The sequence below is a fragment of the Simochromis diagramma genome, unplaced genomic scaffold (assembly GCF_900408965.1).
Source record: "Simochromis diagramma unplaced genomic scaffold, fSimDia1.1 OVJJ01000514.1, whole genome shotgun sequence".
Classification (NCBI taxonomy): domain Eukaryota; kingdom Metazoa; phylum Chordata; class Actinopteri; order Cichliformes; family Cichlidae; genus Simochromis; species Simochromis diagramma.
In genome coordinates, this window is record NW_024387346.1 from 1459189 (window position 1) to 1476235 (window position 17047).

At 39.2% G+C, this 17047-nt stretch overlaps 1 protein-coding gene across 1 annotated transcript; it reads left to right on the forward strand.

Annotated features, from left to right (window-relative positions):
* The first annotated feature begins 2349 nt into the window (after positions 1-2349).
* Positions 2350-4224, forward strand: LOC120718308. The gene is made up of 3 exons (XM_040006792.1): positions 2350-2360; positions 2474-2675; positions 2877-4224. Exons 1-3 carry the CDS (start codon positions 2350-2352, stop codon positions 3783-3785), a joined length of 1122 nt encoding a protein of 373 aa, XP_039862726.1. The 3' UTR covers positions 3786-4224.
* The last annotated feature ends 12823 nt before the right edge of the window (positions 4225-17047 follow it).

Below are 17047 nucleotides of genomic sequence, written 5' to 3' on the forward strand. Positions count from 1 at the left end.
ACGATGACATGGGCTTTGGAGTTGACGTCACGCCGCAATGCATTGTGGGAGCGCGGCGCGGGGTCTACGAATCAAAACAAACTCACTGTGTTGGAACGACGGCGACAAGAAACATGCTTAAAAGCAGCTCAAAAGAAAACGGATGGTATAGAGACCGATTGCGTCCAGAGGTGAAGCAGCGGTACTTGAAAAAAAAGTGTGCATCGCAAATCTGGACCCATATGAAATACGGCAGTGAAGTCATATATCTAAGGAAATATTTACTCTGTATAATGTAAATACAATACTTTATGAATAAATACTTAAATGACTCCTTTGTTCAAGTTTTTCTTCAAATATGTAATTCATTGTTAGTTTGAGCTTACTTTCAAAATGAGTTTTTGCTTCATGGCACGTCTTAACTATAGGGTGTACCAATTTCAAAGTGATTTAATCCCACAGGGGTCCTTCGGTAATGATCGCTACACACACTGTCAGAAAAAGGGGTTTCATGTGTTTCACGCAGTTGCCAGTAGGTTGTATACCAGGAGCAGCTGCATTAACTCCAGACATGCTTGCAAAAGCATGGAGCAAGTTTGTCTACATGTACACTTACCATGCATACAGAGGGGTACACACAAAGTAGTTTTAGATGTCTACTTGTTTAGAGAAATATGTAAATGGCTGTAAAATTGCATTGCCTTACAAACTTCCTAAAACTTGAGCTTAATATTTGTTCTTTGCCCACTGATTTGTGGTCTTTATGCAATCTGTTTTACAAGAAGTAAAACCATCAAGTTAGCCCTGTAATGACATGTTTATCATGCTTGCGTTCTTGAGATTTTTAAGTTAGAAATATATATTTATTTTTAAAACAGTCTTGAGTAATTGCGCGAACATGCCATGCAGCGAAAGTATGTATACTTATAATTGCCAGAAGCTTCCACAAACACTAAAGTTTCTCAATTTAAAAAAAAAAAAAAAAAATGCAATTCTGGCAATTACTTCATGGTTCAGGCTTTTAAGGGTTCATGCAAATTCAGTAGTTATATCTACCTTAAATGAAAACTAGATGAAACCAGTAACCTCTTTAATAAAAATTGGACACTTAAAACACAAACTTTGCAACTTTTAAATAATCTTCCTCGTTTTACTGAGAGTCTTAACATGGAAGTGGTGTCTGCTGTCAGTGTTTTGATATTTGTTGGATTTTTATTATTTGGGGAGTTCAAGTAGAGTTTGCAGTTTTACCATCCTCCAGCAGAGGGAGGTAGCTGTGCATTTAAGTGTTTGCTGGTCAGTGTAAGTGGCCCTGTACTGTACAAATGTAACACATTTAAACTGGAGACATGCAAATTAATAACTCCAAATCTGAAGAAGCATGCGCCCCTTAATGTTCTTAGTTTTCACAAAATTAAGACAATATTGGGTTTTATTTATTTTTTGGTGTCTTGTTCTGCAACGTTTTCTTTTACCTAAACCCCATTGCTATAAATAAGTACTGTGTTAACTGATATCAACTGAGTGAGCGCTCCACTTGTCCTAAGGTTCCAAGATCTAGCAGACTTCTGGTCATTGAGCAGAGTTTCCATTATTTGGCATTGTATGGTAGGCTGGCAGAGGGAGCCATTCACTGGAGTGTTCATCTTTCATTATCATGTCCTCTCTACTTGACAGACAAGATAAATGGGAAGCATCCAGAGAGGACATGAACTCAAAGATGCATTTCTGCTTGTCAGTCCGTGCAGATTGCTCTAGCAACCTCTATTTAAGTTGATGTCGAGAAAGTCCTATACCTTTATTAGACACAGAATGCTGCGTGACTGGACTGTCGGGTAAAAAGCAACCAGTGCATTTAAGTTTTTGTCCAGACTTTGAGATCCAACTATAGCTATGGAAATTAAAATAAAACACCAGAAAGAGTACTCGCAATAAAGTCGTATAACTATTGTTTTTTTTGTTTTTTTGCCATACAAGCATGTTGGCTTGTTCCTTGTACAGACTGAAATATTTAGCCTAAAAATTGCTAGATGTTAATACATTTTGACAGTAGCCGTTTCCAGAGGATGAATCCCATGACCTTGGCGGGTTTTGACTCTTCCCTTGAATGCTATCACAGGTTTTATAACTTTGAAATTTGCACAACTTGTCAGAAACTATCTTGGATGAAAAATGGCACTTGTGGTTTTCTTTGGTAACCATTAATAAACGTTTTTTTTTAACTTAATTGTAAAACTGATTCCAAAGGACTTCTGCTAATTTGCATTGTGCCTGGAAAGGAAGTTTCCTTATTTCTTCAAATGCAAATGTGATTTTAATATAGTATGACATAGTTGTAGTATGGCAATAGCATGATTTGATTATTCGAGGATGGCATTCAAGTTATCAAATGTTGTTACTATTAGAATGGGAAATGAGTGAATACCTGCTGTTTGTGAAATATAGCAATTGGAAATTAACATATCGCTTTGCAGTTTGCACCTAATCCCCACAGTACAAAAGACCCAGACGACTTACCGCCACTGTCCTACCCCAATATCTTCACGTATCTTGTTTGTGGAGTAAGCACTTACACTGCGAACCAGTTTCGTAATTACAAGTCACTGGAGGCGCACATCCAAGTTACAAATGGCTGGGTGCAAGATTTGGCTATTTTCAAGCCGCCAAACTCTGAGTACATCGTCATTCATACCAAGGTAAGTCAGCTGGAGTGCATCGAGTGAAATAGCCATCGTCCACCCCCCACCATAATTAATGTTATACATTTATCATTGAACTTGTAAAGTAGATGCAAATTAACACATTGATAATCGGGCAAATTATTAACGCCAATTTGTGTCCTCCCTGTCTCATTTCATTTATTGTCTTTACATCAACCTTGTCCTTGTATGTTACAGGTACTGCACTCCCAAAGATTGAATGAACCTGCATTACGACCATGGGTAATTGTAAGCACCACGGGAAAGATCGAAGCCGCACACTGCACCTGTATGGCCGGAGTTGCTGAGACCTGCACCCATGTCGCTGCACTTCTGTTTAAAGTGGAGGCAACAGTGAGGATGCGTGGCACAAAGACAGTCACAGATGAACCAGCGTACTGGGTTTTGCTGGGGAACACAACCAAGATACAGCCAGAGGTTGGTCATAACATTGACTTTACATCTTCAGCAGTACAAAAAAAGACTCTTGATGAAAATATAAACGGACCGTCTGTGGTGAAAGGCAGAAGAAGCCGTCCTTCAAAAAGAAAGATTCCTTCTGCTACGTTTGAGGAGTTGTCACCAGTGTTAGACACACTTCAAAAACACAATAAAGCAGTGTGTTTGTCTGGATTGGAGAAATACTACACATCACACACTGTACAGTCATCCACATTACCACGGTCTCTGGCGTGTTTGCACAACACAGGTGCACAGTCCCTTGGCCTTACCGAGCTACAACTGCACTGTGTAAAGTACGTAAATGCAGCAAAAGTTACTGAAGAACAGGCAGAAGCTATTGAGGTACGCACAAGACTACAACACAAGAGCCCAGAATGGTATGTTTGGCGTGCTGGGAGAATCACAGCTTCAATGATGCACGCTGTGTTTGCCACCACTGTAGAAAAACCCGCCATTACTGTGGTTAATCGTGTTTGCTACCCTGTTAACTCTGTCTATAATGTGCAAACAACTTGGGGACTGGAGCATGAACAGGACGCTCGACACGCCTACACCCAGAAAATGTCAGCGTGTCACAATGTCACGTGTGAATGTTGTGGGAAGGGCTGCCTGGAAATTAAATGTCCATTTAAATACAGCATTTAAATCTGACAGCTTTCAGCAAGGATTGGATGCGCATGACAAAGACTTCTGCCTCGAGTTGACAGCAAATGGACTTAACTTGAAGAAGACACACCACTTTTACTCACAAGTGCAAACACAGGTCTTTGTGGCCAACGCAAAGCACTGTGACCTCGTGGTATGGACACAAAAAGACATGGCAGTTGTACGCATCTTCCCTGATGTGCACTTCTGGGAATCGCGTTTAAAGAAAGCTCAGGAGTTCTTTCAGAAGGTGTGCCTTCCTGAACTAGTAGGAAAACATTTCTCCATGCGAAATGCAGCCCCGAGTGGTCACAACGTTTTTCTTTCTGGTGTCTAGTTTTTTTGTCAGAAGTGCATTGAAATATGTATAACTTGATTTCAACACTGCAGCACTTACCATGTAACAATTGTCAAAGTGTAAAATAAAGAGTCAAATGCAGTTATTTGTCGTTATCTGGCTTTTATTATAACATCATTTTAGTGAAACAAAGAGTTCAAAGCGATGATAAACTGTCGATTATAGTGTACAGATACAGAAATGGTTACATAACGTAATGTCAGTGTGTTCATACAATTACACATAAAAAAAAGGTTTTCCTAGTACTATGTCTTCAGAGACATACTGAGAGTTTTCACAAATATTAATTAACAAGAACAAGTCTCATGTGTGTCTGGTTTCACTACCACACTGGGGCACATGTTAACCAAACCCTAACCAAAACGCAACACACACGCACAATTTTATCAAGAAAGGTAACGTCTTCACCCTCACATGGAAGAAGAGAACGATTGGCATGGTGGTATGTAGCATTTTGAACTTGTTGCGCAAACTGCCAATTACTCGCTCGACATGGATTCTCAGGTGTGCAATGGCTCGTGTATTTTCAATGTCCTTGGCATCTAGTTGACAGAAGCCCCTTGTAAATGCTGGGATCTTAACCTCCGCACACATCATTCCCACCGCATCTCTGATGTCAAAGCCTCTGTCAGCCAAAACTACATCCCCTGGTAACAGCTTGTTAAGTATGCCACATTGCTCTGTGATGTGTTTATCTAATGCACGGCCCCCCCACCCCTTAGAAATGAATGAAACTGCACCTTGTGGAGTAATCCCGATCAGGTATTTCATGGTGTGTGTACCCTTGTAGTGCGAGTACGTTTGAGCATGAGCCTTTAAATTAGATGGTCGTTCTGTACAAGTTTCTGACTTGTGTCAAGCCAGCCTCCAATTCGAGACTTGCAGTCAAGCCAGCCTCCAGTTTGTTTTACGTTCCCTGTGTATTCAAAGTATTACGGGAATGGATGTGTAAACCGGATTTCAAAATAAAAGCCAACTTCGAGTGAATTAACAGATATGTTAAGAACATAATAGGCTTTTTTTTTTTTTTTTACAAACTCTAATGTTAGATGTATATGACACAGCCTTGTACCCTAATTGTGCCCTGTCACTATCAAGGCCATCTTATTTTGGATTTCAAAGTAAAAGCCCTGTGAATCTTCATTTTTGAACTACACTTTCAATGACTTCATAATGCTCTTAAAAGCAAACGTCGTATTTCCAAATACTATTTGAACTTTATATCAACACTTTCCAACCACAGTCTTTTTCACAGTAATACCATATCAATATCAAGTCAGTCTGATTTTGCCTTTCATAGTAATGGCCCTTTGAAATTGCCGATATTTGACTTAATCTTCTAACGATTCAAAATGCTCTAAAATGAAAAATTCTTGTTTCCACAGGGTAATTCCACTTTAGATCAACAGTATACAGACCCACAGTGATACCATATCAATATCAAGTCAGTCTGATTTTGCTTTTCAAAAATAAAAGCCTTTTCAAATTGTCCACAATTGACCTACCTTTCAGTGATTTCAAAATGCTCTAAAATGGAAAAATCCTGTTTCCACAGGATAATTTCACTCTGGATTTACAGTATAAAGCCCCACAGTGATACCATGTCAATATCAAGTCAGTCTGATTTTACTTTCCAAAGTAATGGCCCATTGAAATTGCCCATATATGACTTACTTTTGTAACGATTTTGAAATGCTCTAAATAGAAAAAATCCTGTTTCCACAGGATAATTTCATTTTAGATCAACAGTATACAGCCCCACAGTGATACCATATCAATATCAAGTCATTCTGATTTTGCCTTCCAAAATAAAAGACTTTTAAAATTGCCCATATCTGACTTACTCTTGGAACGATTTCAAAATGCTCTTAAATAGAATTTTGCTGTTTCCACAGGCTAATTCCACTTTAGATCAACAGTATACAACCCCACAGTGATACCACATAAATATCAAGTCATTCTGATTATGCCTTCCAAAATAAAGGACTTTTCAAATTGCCCATATACGACCTACTCTTTTAAAGATTTCACAATGCTCTAAAAATGAAAATTGCTGTTTCCACAGGATAATTTCACTTTAGATCAACAGTATACAACCTCACAATGTTACCATATCAATTTCAAGTCAGTCTAATTTTGCCTTCCAAAATAATGGCCTGTTGAAAATGCCCATAATTTACCTAACTTTCAGTGATTTCAGAATGCTCTAAAAAGGAAGATTTCAGTTTCCACAGGGTAATTCCACTTTAGATCAACAGTATACAGCCCCACAGTGATACCATATCAATATCAAGTCAGTCTGATTTTGCTTTTCAAAATAAAAAAAAGCCTTTTCAAATTGCCCATATATGACTTACTCTTGGAGTGAATTCAAAACGCTCTAAAATGGAAAATTGCTGTTTCCACAGCATAATTCCACCTTAGATCAACAGTATACAACCTCACGATGTTACCATGTCAATTTCAAGTCAGTCTGATTTTGCTTTTCAAAATAAAAGCCTTTTCAATTTGCCCATATATGACTTACTCTTGGAGCGAATTCAAAATGCTCTAAAATGGAAAATTGCTGTTTCCACAGCATAATTCCACTTGAGATCAATAGTATCCAACCCCACAGTGATACCATATCAATATCAAATCAGTCCGATTTTGCCTTCCAAAATAAAAGACTTTTCAAATTACCAAGATACGACCTACTCTTTTAAAGATTTCAGAATGCTCTAAAAATGAAAATTGCTGTTTCCACAGGATAATTTCACTTTAGATCAACAGTATACAACCTCACAATGTTACCATGTCAATTTCAAGTCATTCTGATTTTGCTTTCCAAAATAAAAGCTTTTTCAAATTGCCCATATACAACCTACTCTTTTAACGATTTCAAAACGCTCTAAAAATGAAAATTGCTGTTTCCACAGGATGAATCCATGTTAGATCAAAAGTGTCCAACCACACCATGGTACTATGTCAATTTCAAGTCAGTCTGATTTTGCTTTTCAAAATAAAAGCCTTTTCAATTTGCCCATATATGACTTACTCTTGGAGTGAATTCAAAATGCTCTAAAATGAAAATTGCTGTTTCCACAGCATAATTCCACTTTAGATCAATAGTATCCAACCCCACAGTGATACCATATCAATATCAAATCAGTCTGATTTTGCCTTCCAAAATAATGGCCTGTTGAAAATGCCCATAACTTACCTAACTTTCAGTGATTTCAGAATGCTCTAAAAAGGAAATTTTCTGTTTCCACAGAATAATTTCACTTTAGATCAACAGTATACAACCTCATGATGTTACCATGTCAATTTCAAGTCATTCTGATTTTGCCTTCCAAAATAAAAGCCTTTTCAAATTGCCCATATACGACCTACTCTTTTAACGATTTCAAAATGCTCTTAAATTGAAAGATGCTGTTTCCACAGGATAATTCCACTTTAGATCAACAGTATCCAACCCGACAGTAAAACCATGTAAATTTCATGTTGGTCTGATTTTGCCTTTCAAATTAATGGCCCGTCGAATTTGTCCATATGTGATATACTCTTTCAATTATTTCAGAATGTTTTAAAAATGAAAATTGCTGTTTCCACGGGATAATTTCACTCAAGATCGACAGTGCACACTATCACGGTGATATCAAGTCAATTTGCCTTACAAAGTAATGGTCCATTGAAATTGTCCATGTATGACCCACTCTTTCACTGACTTCAGAATCCCATTAAAAGCAAAGTTGCTGTTTCCACAAGATCATTTCACTCTACATTGACAGTATACAACCCCACAGTTTTATCACGTCAGTATCGGAATTATAATTGTTCATTTGGTACTTTTAATAATTAAACGCGGATGCTGTTAACAGGACAATTACTGTTTCCACTAAGTAATGGGAGTTCATGCAAACCATACACAACCTCTACAGTGGTAACATCTCAATCTCAAATCAATCTCGTTTTGCATTTCAGAGTAAAAGCCTTTTGACTTTGTTTATAGGAGCTTCTCTTTCCACAACTTCAGAATGGCATTAAATGGAAAGTTCCAGCTTCTATGAATTAATACCAGTTTGTGCCAAAGTTGTCAATAATTTCTCAATAGCTCTGGTCTTAAACTCAACATTCCAAAATGTGAACTTCTCCCTGTTAAATTCTGCACAGATACTATTATATCAGGTGTTCCTGTTAAAAATAAGGTTAAATATCTTGGTATTATCATTCAAAAAGACCAAGATGCCAGATTATGTGAAAATTTCGACCCTCTTACAACTGCAATACAACATAGATTTAATCTTCGGCTTCAAAGAGATTTATCCATTACTGGAAGATCCTTGGTAGCCAAAGTTGAAGGCCTCTCCCGACTTATTTATGCAGCTATGGCACTTGATGTTTCGAAAGAATTATGCACAAAAATTGATAAAATATTATTTAACTTCATTTGGAAAAAGAGATTACGTTATATTAAAAAAAAATGTCATGATAAACAAGTTTTGTTCTGGTGGCCTAAATTCTTTAGATTTCACTTCCTTAAATGCATCTTTTAAAATCAAATGGATCAAACTCTTTTTAAAAAAATCCCAATTCAATTTGGAATTGTATTACCAATCATATCTTTAACTCACTTGGAGGAATGCACTTTCTGCTAAGATGCAATAACAATATCTCTAAATCACCGATTAAACTCTCCAACTCTCACAGTCAGCTCTTCTCATCTTGGTTAATCATTTACTCTCAAAACTTTTCTCCCCATAAATATCTCATTTGGAACAATCAGGATATTACATTTAAGAACAAATCATTATATATTCAGAAATGGGTTGATAGAAAAATTTTACTTGTGAGTCAATTACTGAATGATAATGGTCAATTATTTTCTTATAGGGAATTTTTGTCTGTTTATGATTTTCCTGTCACTCAAAGAGAATATGCTGTAGTTTTTGATGCAATACCAGATGGGGTGAGAAGGTTATTGGTGTCTGCTCCTAAAGGTAGAAATTGTATTATTCCAGAACTAAATCCCGCTAGCATATACATCGGTAACATCTGTCCTTTATTGAGTGATAAAGCCACAAATCAATGTATTAGACAAATTATTCAAAGAGATATTGTTTCCAAACCTGCAGCTGTATTTTACTGGAACAATATTTACAATGATATAGACTGGAAAAACACTTGGATTCTATCAAGGAAATTTATTATTACTAATAAGATAAGAGAAGTTACTCTTAAGTTGATCCATAGATGTTATCCGGTAAAGACATATCTGGTTAAATTTAAAAAAAATATTGAAACAATATGTTATTTATTTTGGGAATGCACTTATACACATGTATTTTGGATTGATCTAAATAATTTTATAAACACCAAAAGTGATCCCTCATGTAAACTGAAGTTTCAACATATTCTATTTGGCCTCTCACATACCGATAAAATAATTCCAGGGAAAAAATATATTATTAATCTTCTGATTATTTTTGCCAAATTTCACATACATTGTACAAGATTTTCTCAACAGCGTCCAAACATATTTGCTTTTAAAGCCCTGTTTTCCAATTATCTGGAGAATCTTAAGAAAAGTACTAATTCCAAAGCGTGTAAAACACAAGAGCTGTGTCGAATGTATAGTTTCACTTGACTTACATGTTGTTTATTTATACCTTGAGCACCTTTTTTTTTTCTTTCTTTCAGTTATTTTGTTTGTCTGTTTTCTCCTAAAGTATACCTTTTTGTTTACGTACTTGTATTTGTATACATAACTTGTTCAAGATACTGCAAGCTGTGGAATTTTTCATACCCTTTCTATATTCTACATTACCATGTATGTTTGTTGTTCAATTGTCTAAATTAAAAAAAACAAAACAAAAAAAACCCTTTCATAGATCAACCGGGGCGATTTTAGCCCATCTTTCGGGGTGCTTCAGCATCCCTAAAATGAATCAAAGCACCCCCAAAGATTTCTTACTTTTTTTTGACAATATTTGCTGTTTGTGTGACACACTACTAACACACTGCGGTGGGCGCCTCACCCGTGCCAAAGCGCTCCCAGGCGGAGGATAGTCCTCCCCCAGCTGCTATCAGGGCAGGAGACATTCACACCTGTGCGTCCAAAAGGCAAATGAATCGCGCATGAGCGAAGCTGCTGCTCCCGCACTGACTGTAACGCAGTCAGTTCTTTTACTGTTATGCTGTTTTGTGGATCACAAGGTTTAAAACTACTTATAAACACACACTCTCACACACAAAGTAACTCCACCAGAGTGCCAATTTCGGGTCACTTTTTCCGGTCCAGGCCCGGATAAAGGAGCAGGGTTGGAATTGTGACATTAAAAAACAATAATTGCTAAAAGAAATTTAATTTGTAGTTCTAAATAAATTCTAAATGCATTTAGGACGTTTTTTTACTCACTTTATGTCCAGGAATAGAGCAGGAGGGAGAGAGAGAGAGAGAAACAGAACCAGGGACAACAATGTCACATTAGAAAGGTATAGTAATTATCCACAACTATTTTCAGTTGCAGATGATAAAGGATTCAGAAAGTTTATTCATGCAGGCCCATATGACAGAGAATGTGCATCTTCTTTTTGTTTTCATATTTTAATTTATATTTAATTGTGTTGTGGTTTGCAGTGTTTTGTGTTCTTTCACTTTAAATTTGTTTAAAAGGAAAAAGCTGAAAATTTAAATAGTTAAAAGTTGAAATGTGAATAGTTGGTTTTTGTATTATATGATTGATTTATTACATTTTATGTAGAGTGAATAAATAAAAGTATATTTACGGTGGCCCCGAGAGACAAAGCACACACAAACTTCAAAATACGTAAAAATTCCAAAACACGTAAAAACTCCAAAACACATACAAAACACAACAGAAGTGCTCCAGGATGCTGGGCGCAGTGTTGAGCTTTTGTTACCTAGTGGCTACACAAGCCAGGAAGTACCAACAACCAGATTTGGTGTGTGGTAGTAACAGGTAAATTAACTTTTTTTTTTTAATTATTTGAATATATATGAGTGCTTGTGTGTAAAATACACAAACAATACACATATGCTTTCAATTGTGTCATTTAAGTGATCTAGGTAGCTCTGTTTTGGAAGTTCAGTTAACGCTAGAAAAGTGTTTTGGAATTTGTACGTGCTTTTTGGAGTTTGTACGTGCTTTGTCTCGAGGGGCCACCGTATATATTTATATATAAACATAAATAAAACCACTTTTTTTACATTAGTAATTCCTTTTGTGCATAATTTTATATTGTTGTTAATAATAAATTAATTAAATTATTGGGAGCCGAAAGATAGTGATCTGAGCCGAAAGAGCCGGTTCTCTAAAAAGAGCCGGAAATCCCATCACCACAATCTCACATTTCTGAATAAAAACGCAAACAAAGCAGTTACCTTCATTATCTCATATCAGTGTAATATCACTGAAATGGTAACTCCATAAAAGAAGCATATTTGACACGATAGCTTACAGTTCTTGCGCTTTTAGAGAAGTCCATCCACCCAGTCCAGTGTTTTCTGTATGAGAGAAGTTGCTGTGTGCTATTAAGTGTGAAAAAAACAAACCCAAAACGCGCTGTAGAAGTACAAATACTATTGTCAAAAATACTCCACAACCTAGACATCCAAACACTCATACACTCATAACACATACATATAGGGCCTTGGTGGTGGGCACGCTATACGGTCTGTGTATTCAACCTCACCTCTGGCACCAGTGCTCACCTCTCAATTTTAAATACATGTACACATTGAGGGTTCTCGGGAGGGGCCCTGCTGACACCTGCTGCTTTATGGCAGAAAGCACCATGCCCCCCCCCCTTTTTTTTTTTTCTGTTTGTCTCCACTTTGGGGGAGTGCATGATGGTGGGAATGCATGCTTGTGTCTGTGTGTGCCTGTTTGTCTATGTCTATGTGTCAGGACAGGTCTTAGACTCCACCTCTCTGGGAACATCTCAGGCCCCCTTAGGTGTGGCCCATCTCCCCTCACCACACTGCCTGCCAGTGGCTGTTGCCCTCAGCCATCGGTGCATTGGTGGTTCTCAGTGTCCGGAGCTGGGGGGCCTCTACATGTCTGGGGCCTGGATTTCCTCCATGCTTTCTTCATGTCCTGGGGGGCAGGGCTATAGCTCCCCACATCTACTATTAGACACTTACATGGAGAAACCTTATGAATACTAGCGCTCTCACACACAGGTGTACAAACAGGTACACACAGACACACACTATCTTGGTTGGCTGCTGCCTCTAAACATATCATGTGTTGTTGGTCTTGTGTGCTGCTCAGTAAGATTCAGTATTTATTATTTACTGTTACCTGTGTAATGGTAAATGGACTAATTTTTATATAGCGCTTTTCTACTCTCCCGGAGTACTCAAAGCACTGTACAACATACCACATTCACCCAATCACACCCGTTCTCCCAAGCACTGACTCTAAACTGAATGCTTTTCTAACAACATTCACACACATTCATGCACACTGGATGCATTGGAGAGCAACTTGGGGTTAGTATCTTGCCAAAGGATACTTGGCATGCAGACTGGAGGAGCCAGGGATCAAACCACCAACCTTCCGATCAGTAGGTGACCTGCTCTACCTCCTGAGCTACAGCCAGGAGGAGCTGTATTTTCCATAATATGCTCATTTCTTTTTGCTTGTTACTTTTCTCAGCAGGTGGGGAAGCAGATTTTCAGTGACTTTTTTTTTTCTATTCCTCTTATCCTCTATTTTTCTTTCCTTCTCCATGTGTTTCTTCCCAACTTCTCTTTCCTTCTTATTTTCTCTTTCCTGTTCCCGAGTCCTGTCCTTTCTGATTGCAATAACTTACAATCAGAATCAGTGAAAACTGTACAATGACAATAAATGAAGTTATAAGTTCTAAAATAAAATAAAAATAATAACAACAAAGAGCAAATAAACTATGAAAATTAAGTGTACCAGTACAGCAAAAGCTCCGCTAGGGAAAGTAAATCTTTTGGCCATTTTTCTTGGCCTTCAGACAATAATTCTGATTGCTACAGTGCTGGTCAGGGCAGGACAGGCAAAAAAAAACCCTCCAAGTACTGGAAGTACTGATTTAACTTCTTTACTCAAGTAAAAGTAATTAGTACAGGCTCTGAAAACTACTCAGAGGAAAAAAAATAAAAAAAAGAGTTCTCTGCAAGATGTTTGTATTTTTGTGCTAAGCTAATTGAATCTTGTGCTATATTGACATAATCATAAAATAATATACATAGGAATACAAGCTTTAGTATAACTTTTTTAAATAAAAAAATTTGAATTATACTCATCTTGAATCTGAAGAAAAGAAGGTAAAATAAAAAGTATATCTCTTTTTTTTCTGTTGCCTATGTCGTAGAGGGTGACTTTGCCTCTAAACAGGAAAGTACAACTAGAGGGTAAAGTTGATTTAGCAAGTGTGGAACCCTAATGACAGTAAATGGTTCTTTGTTGTTTGGCTAGCTAATGGTTACAATATTCATGTTGCATCTGAGAATATGAAGTGTCTTGGTTGTGGGTTGGAGGGGCATCTTATGCAAGTGTGATGATTGTGGGGACAGCTCGCTGCCCCTTGCTTCCTCCTCTGTAAGGAGAATAAGAATAAGAATAACTTTATTTATCCCGAGGAAAATTCTTTTGTCATGAACATGCTCAAAGCAGCAGGAGAGACATAGGAACAGATGAACAAGATATAAGATATACAATATATACAATAAGAATAGTAGTGTACAGTAATATACAGTAGGATAGTGCAAGACATAGTATCGGATAACTCTAACAAAGTAATATATATAACTATATATAAATAACTTAACTATCAGTGCAGGCGATTCTAGAAAGTGACATAGTATTGTGCAATAGAATAAAGGGAGTAGCAGCATATGATGGGGGGATGAAACAAATATTCAATAAGGTACTGTTGGGTAATATTGCATGGTCTGGAAGGGAACAGAATAACATTGGTAAACGTCTCAGGAAAATCACCTACAGAGTGAGGAAGAGTTATACAGTCTTATTGCCACCGGCACAAAGGATTTACTGTGGCGGTCAGTTCTGCATTTTGGGGCAATGAGTCTTTTGCTGCGTTTGCTCCGATGGTCCATCATGGGGGCGTGCATGGGGTGGGAGGGGTTGTCCATGATAGAAACAAGCTTTTTTAGCGTCCTCCTTTCGGACACCTCCTCCAGGTTCTCAAGTCTGACACCCAGGACAGAACCAGTGTTTCTAATCAGTTTGTTCAGCCTGTTGGCATCAGCTGTCTTCACCCCACTTCCCCAGCACACAGCTGCAAAAAACACAACACTCTCCAACACCGAGTGATAGAACATGGTCAGCATTTTCCTATCAACATTGAAGGACCTGAGTTGACTCAGTAGAAAAAGCCGGCTCTGCCCTTTTTTGAAGATAGCATTGGTGTTCTTGGTCCAGTCCAGTTTACAGTCCAAGTGTACCCCCAGGTACCGGTAGTCCTCAACTATCTCCACATCAGCCTCTCTGATGGTGACAGGGTTAGGAGGAGGAGCCTGCTTCCTAAAGTCCATAATCAGTTCCTTTGTCTTTGTGATGTTAAGTTGTAGGTGGTTTAGCTCACACCACTCGACAAAGCTGTCCACCACACTCCTGTACTCCTCCTCCTGTCCATCCCTGATACAGCCCACAATGGCAGAGTCATCAGAGAATTTCTGCAGATGACATGACTGAGACTTGTACCTGAAGTCAGATGTGTAGAGGGTGAAGAGGAAGGGTGATAGGACCGTCCCCTGCGGCGCCCCCATGCTGCTCAGGATGTTATCTGAGCGGCAGCTCTTCAGTCGGACATGCTGTGGTTGACTTGTTAAATAGTCCGTAATCCAACCAACCAGTGGGGCATCCACCTGCATTTCCGTGAGCTTATTCCCCAGCAGTGATGGTCTGATTGTGTTAAAAGCACTGGAGAAGTCAAAGAACATGACCTTCACAGTGCTCCCAACAATGTCCAGGTGAGAATAAGCCTGGTCCAGCAGGTAGATGATGGCATCCTCCACGCCGATACAAGGTTGATAAGCAAACTGCAGGGGGTCCAGTCAAGGCTCCACGAGCAGACGCAGATGTCTCAGGATGAGTCTCTCCAGCGTCTTCATGACATGTGAGGTCAGAGCCACTGGCCTGTAGTCACCGAGGGTCGACGGGTTGATCTTTTTAAGGACAGGAACCAGAGTGATGGGACTCTCTGCATTTCCAGACTCATGTTGAATATCCGTTGTAGAACTCCAGACAGCTGGGAAGCACAGCACCTGAGGGCCCTGGGACTGACACCATCAGGGCCAGCAACTTTGCTGGAGTGGAGTCTGCCCAATTCTTTTTTGATGTCATCTGCTGAGAGGGACAGGGTGAGACAGTCTGAGGGGGCAGGAGAGGGGGAGGCGAAAGGAGAAGATGGGAATAGCTGGGTGTGGAGACAGGAGACGCAGGGCAGTCAAACCTATTGAAGTGCAGATTAAGGTTGTTAGCACTTTCGAGGTCCCCATCCATCCCAACACCTCTCTTTTGTCTCAGGCCAGTGATAGCCCGCATTCCATTCCACACCTCCCTGGTGTTGTTTTCCTGCAGTTTGTTTTCCAGCCCCCGTCTGTAGGACTCTTTACCCTCTGCAATCTTGGCTTTCAGCTCCTTCTGCACCAGTTTCAGCTGATCTCTGTCACCATTTCTGAAAGCTCTTTTTTTTCTTGTTTAAGGTTTCTTTGATGTCTTTGGTAACCCAGGGTTTATTGTTGGGGAAGCACAGAATGGTTTTTTTGGGGACCACAGTGTCCACACAGAAGTTGATATAATCTGTTACACAGCCTGTCAGATTGTCAATATTGTCCTGATTGGAATCACAAAGAACATCCCAGTCAGTTGACTCAAAGCATCCCTGCAGAGTCTCTTCCGACTCCCTTGTCCATGTTGTAACAGTTTTTGTGGCTGCAGGTTGCCTCTGAACGGCAGGTCTGTAAAGGGGCTGGAGGTCATACGTCATACGCCTGCGCCGCGTTGGCATCAGGGGCGATGTAAACAATGACGATAATGGCGAGGGAAAACTCACGCGGTAAATAATATGGTCAAAGACCGACTGCTAACAGTTCGATGTGCTTGTTACACACAGCCTCACCTTAACGTGACTCGGGGAACGCCAGCGGTTGTTAACATAGAGAGCGAGTCCTCCTCCCCTCTTCTTCTCGCTGCTGCCTGGGTCCCTGTCCACTCTCACACACGTAAATCCGTTTATATCCACCACCTGGTCCAGGATGTTTTTGTGCAGCCATGTCTCCATGAAACACATAACACTGCATTCTCGGAAAACTTCCTCTGTCCCTGTTAGCGTCGCGACCTCCTCCATCTTATTAACCAGCGATCTGACATTACCAGTCACTACTGACAGGAGAGCAGGACGGAATTTTTTCCTCCTCAGTCTTCGTGCTTTCCCAGCTCTGCAGCCGTGGTAGTTCCTCTTCAAGGTTCAAGGTTCTTTATTTGTCACATGCATAGTTATACAAGTATAACACACAGTGAAATGTAGCCTGACACGCTCCTCGACATGTGCAAAAATTGGGGGGGGGGGGGGGGGGGGGGGGGTGTAGAGGAAGAACATTATATATATATATATACAGACATATAGTATATACACTGGGTGAATGTGCAGTAGTAGCAGCAAGCAGGTGAATTCTGTACATTAATATGAATAGACATCTGACTATTTTACAGGATAGACAATATAAACATATTTAAAATTAAAGGAATTGAAATGTACATTGTGCCTTGGTTTAGTGTCTGGAAGAGAGTCCTGTCTCAGTCAATTATAGATGATGTGAGAGGGCGGGTGTGTGTGTTTAGGGCACGGATGGCTTGGGGATAGAAGCTCCTCTTGAGTCTCTCTGTCCTTGCCCGGA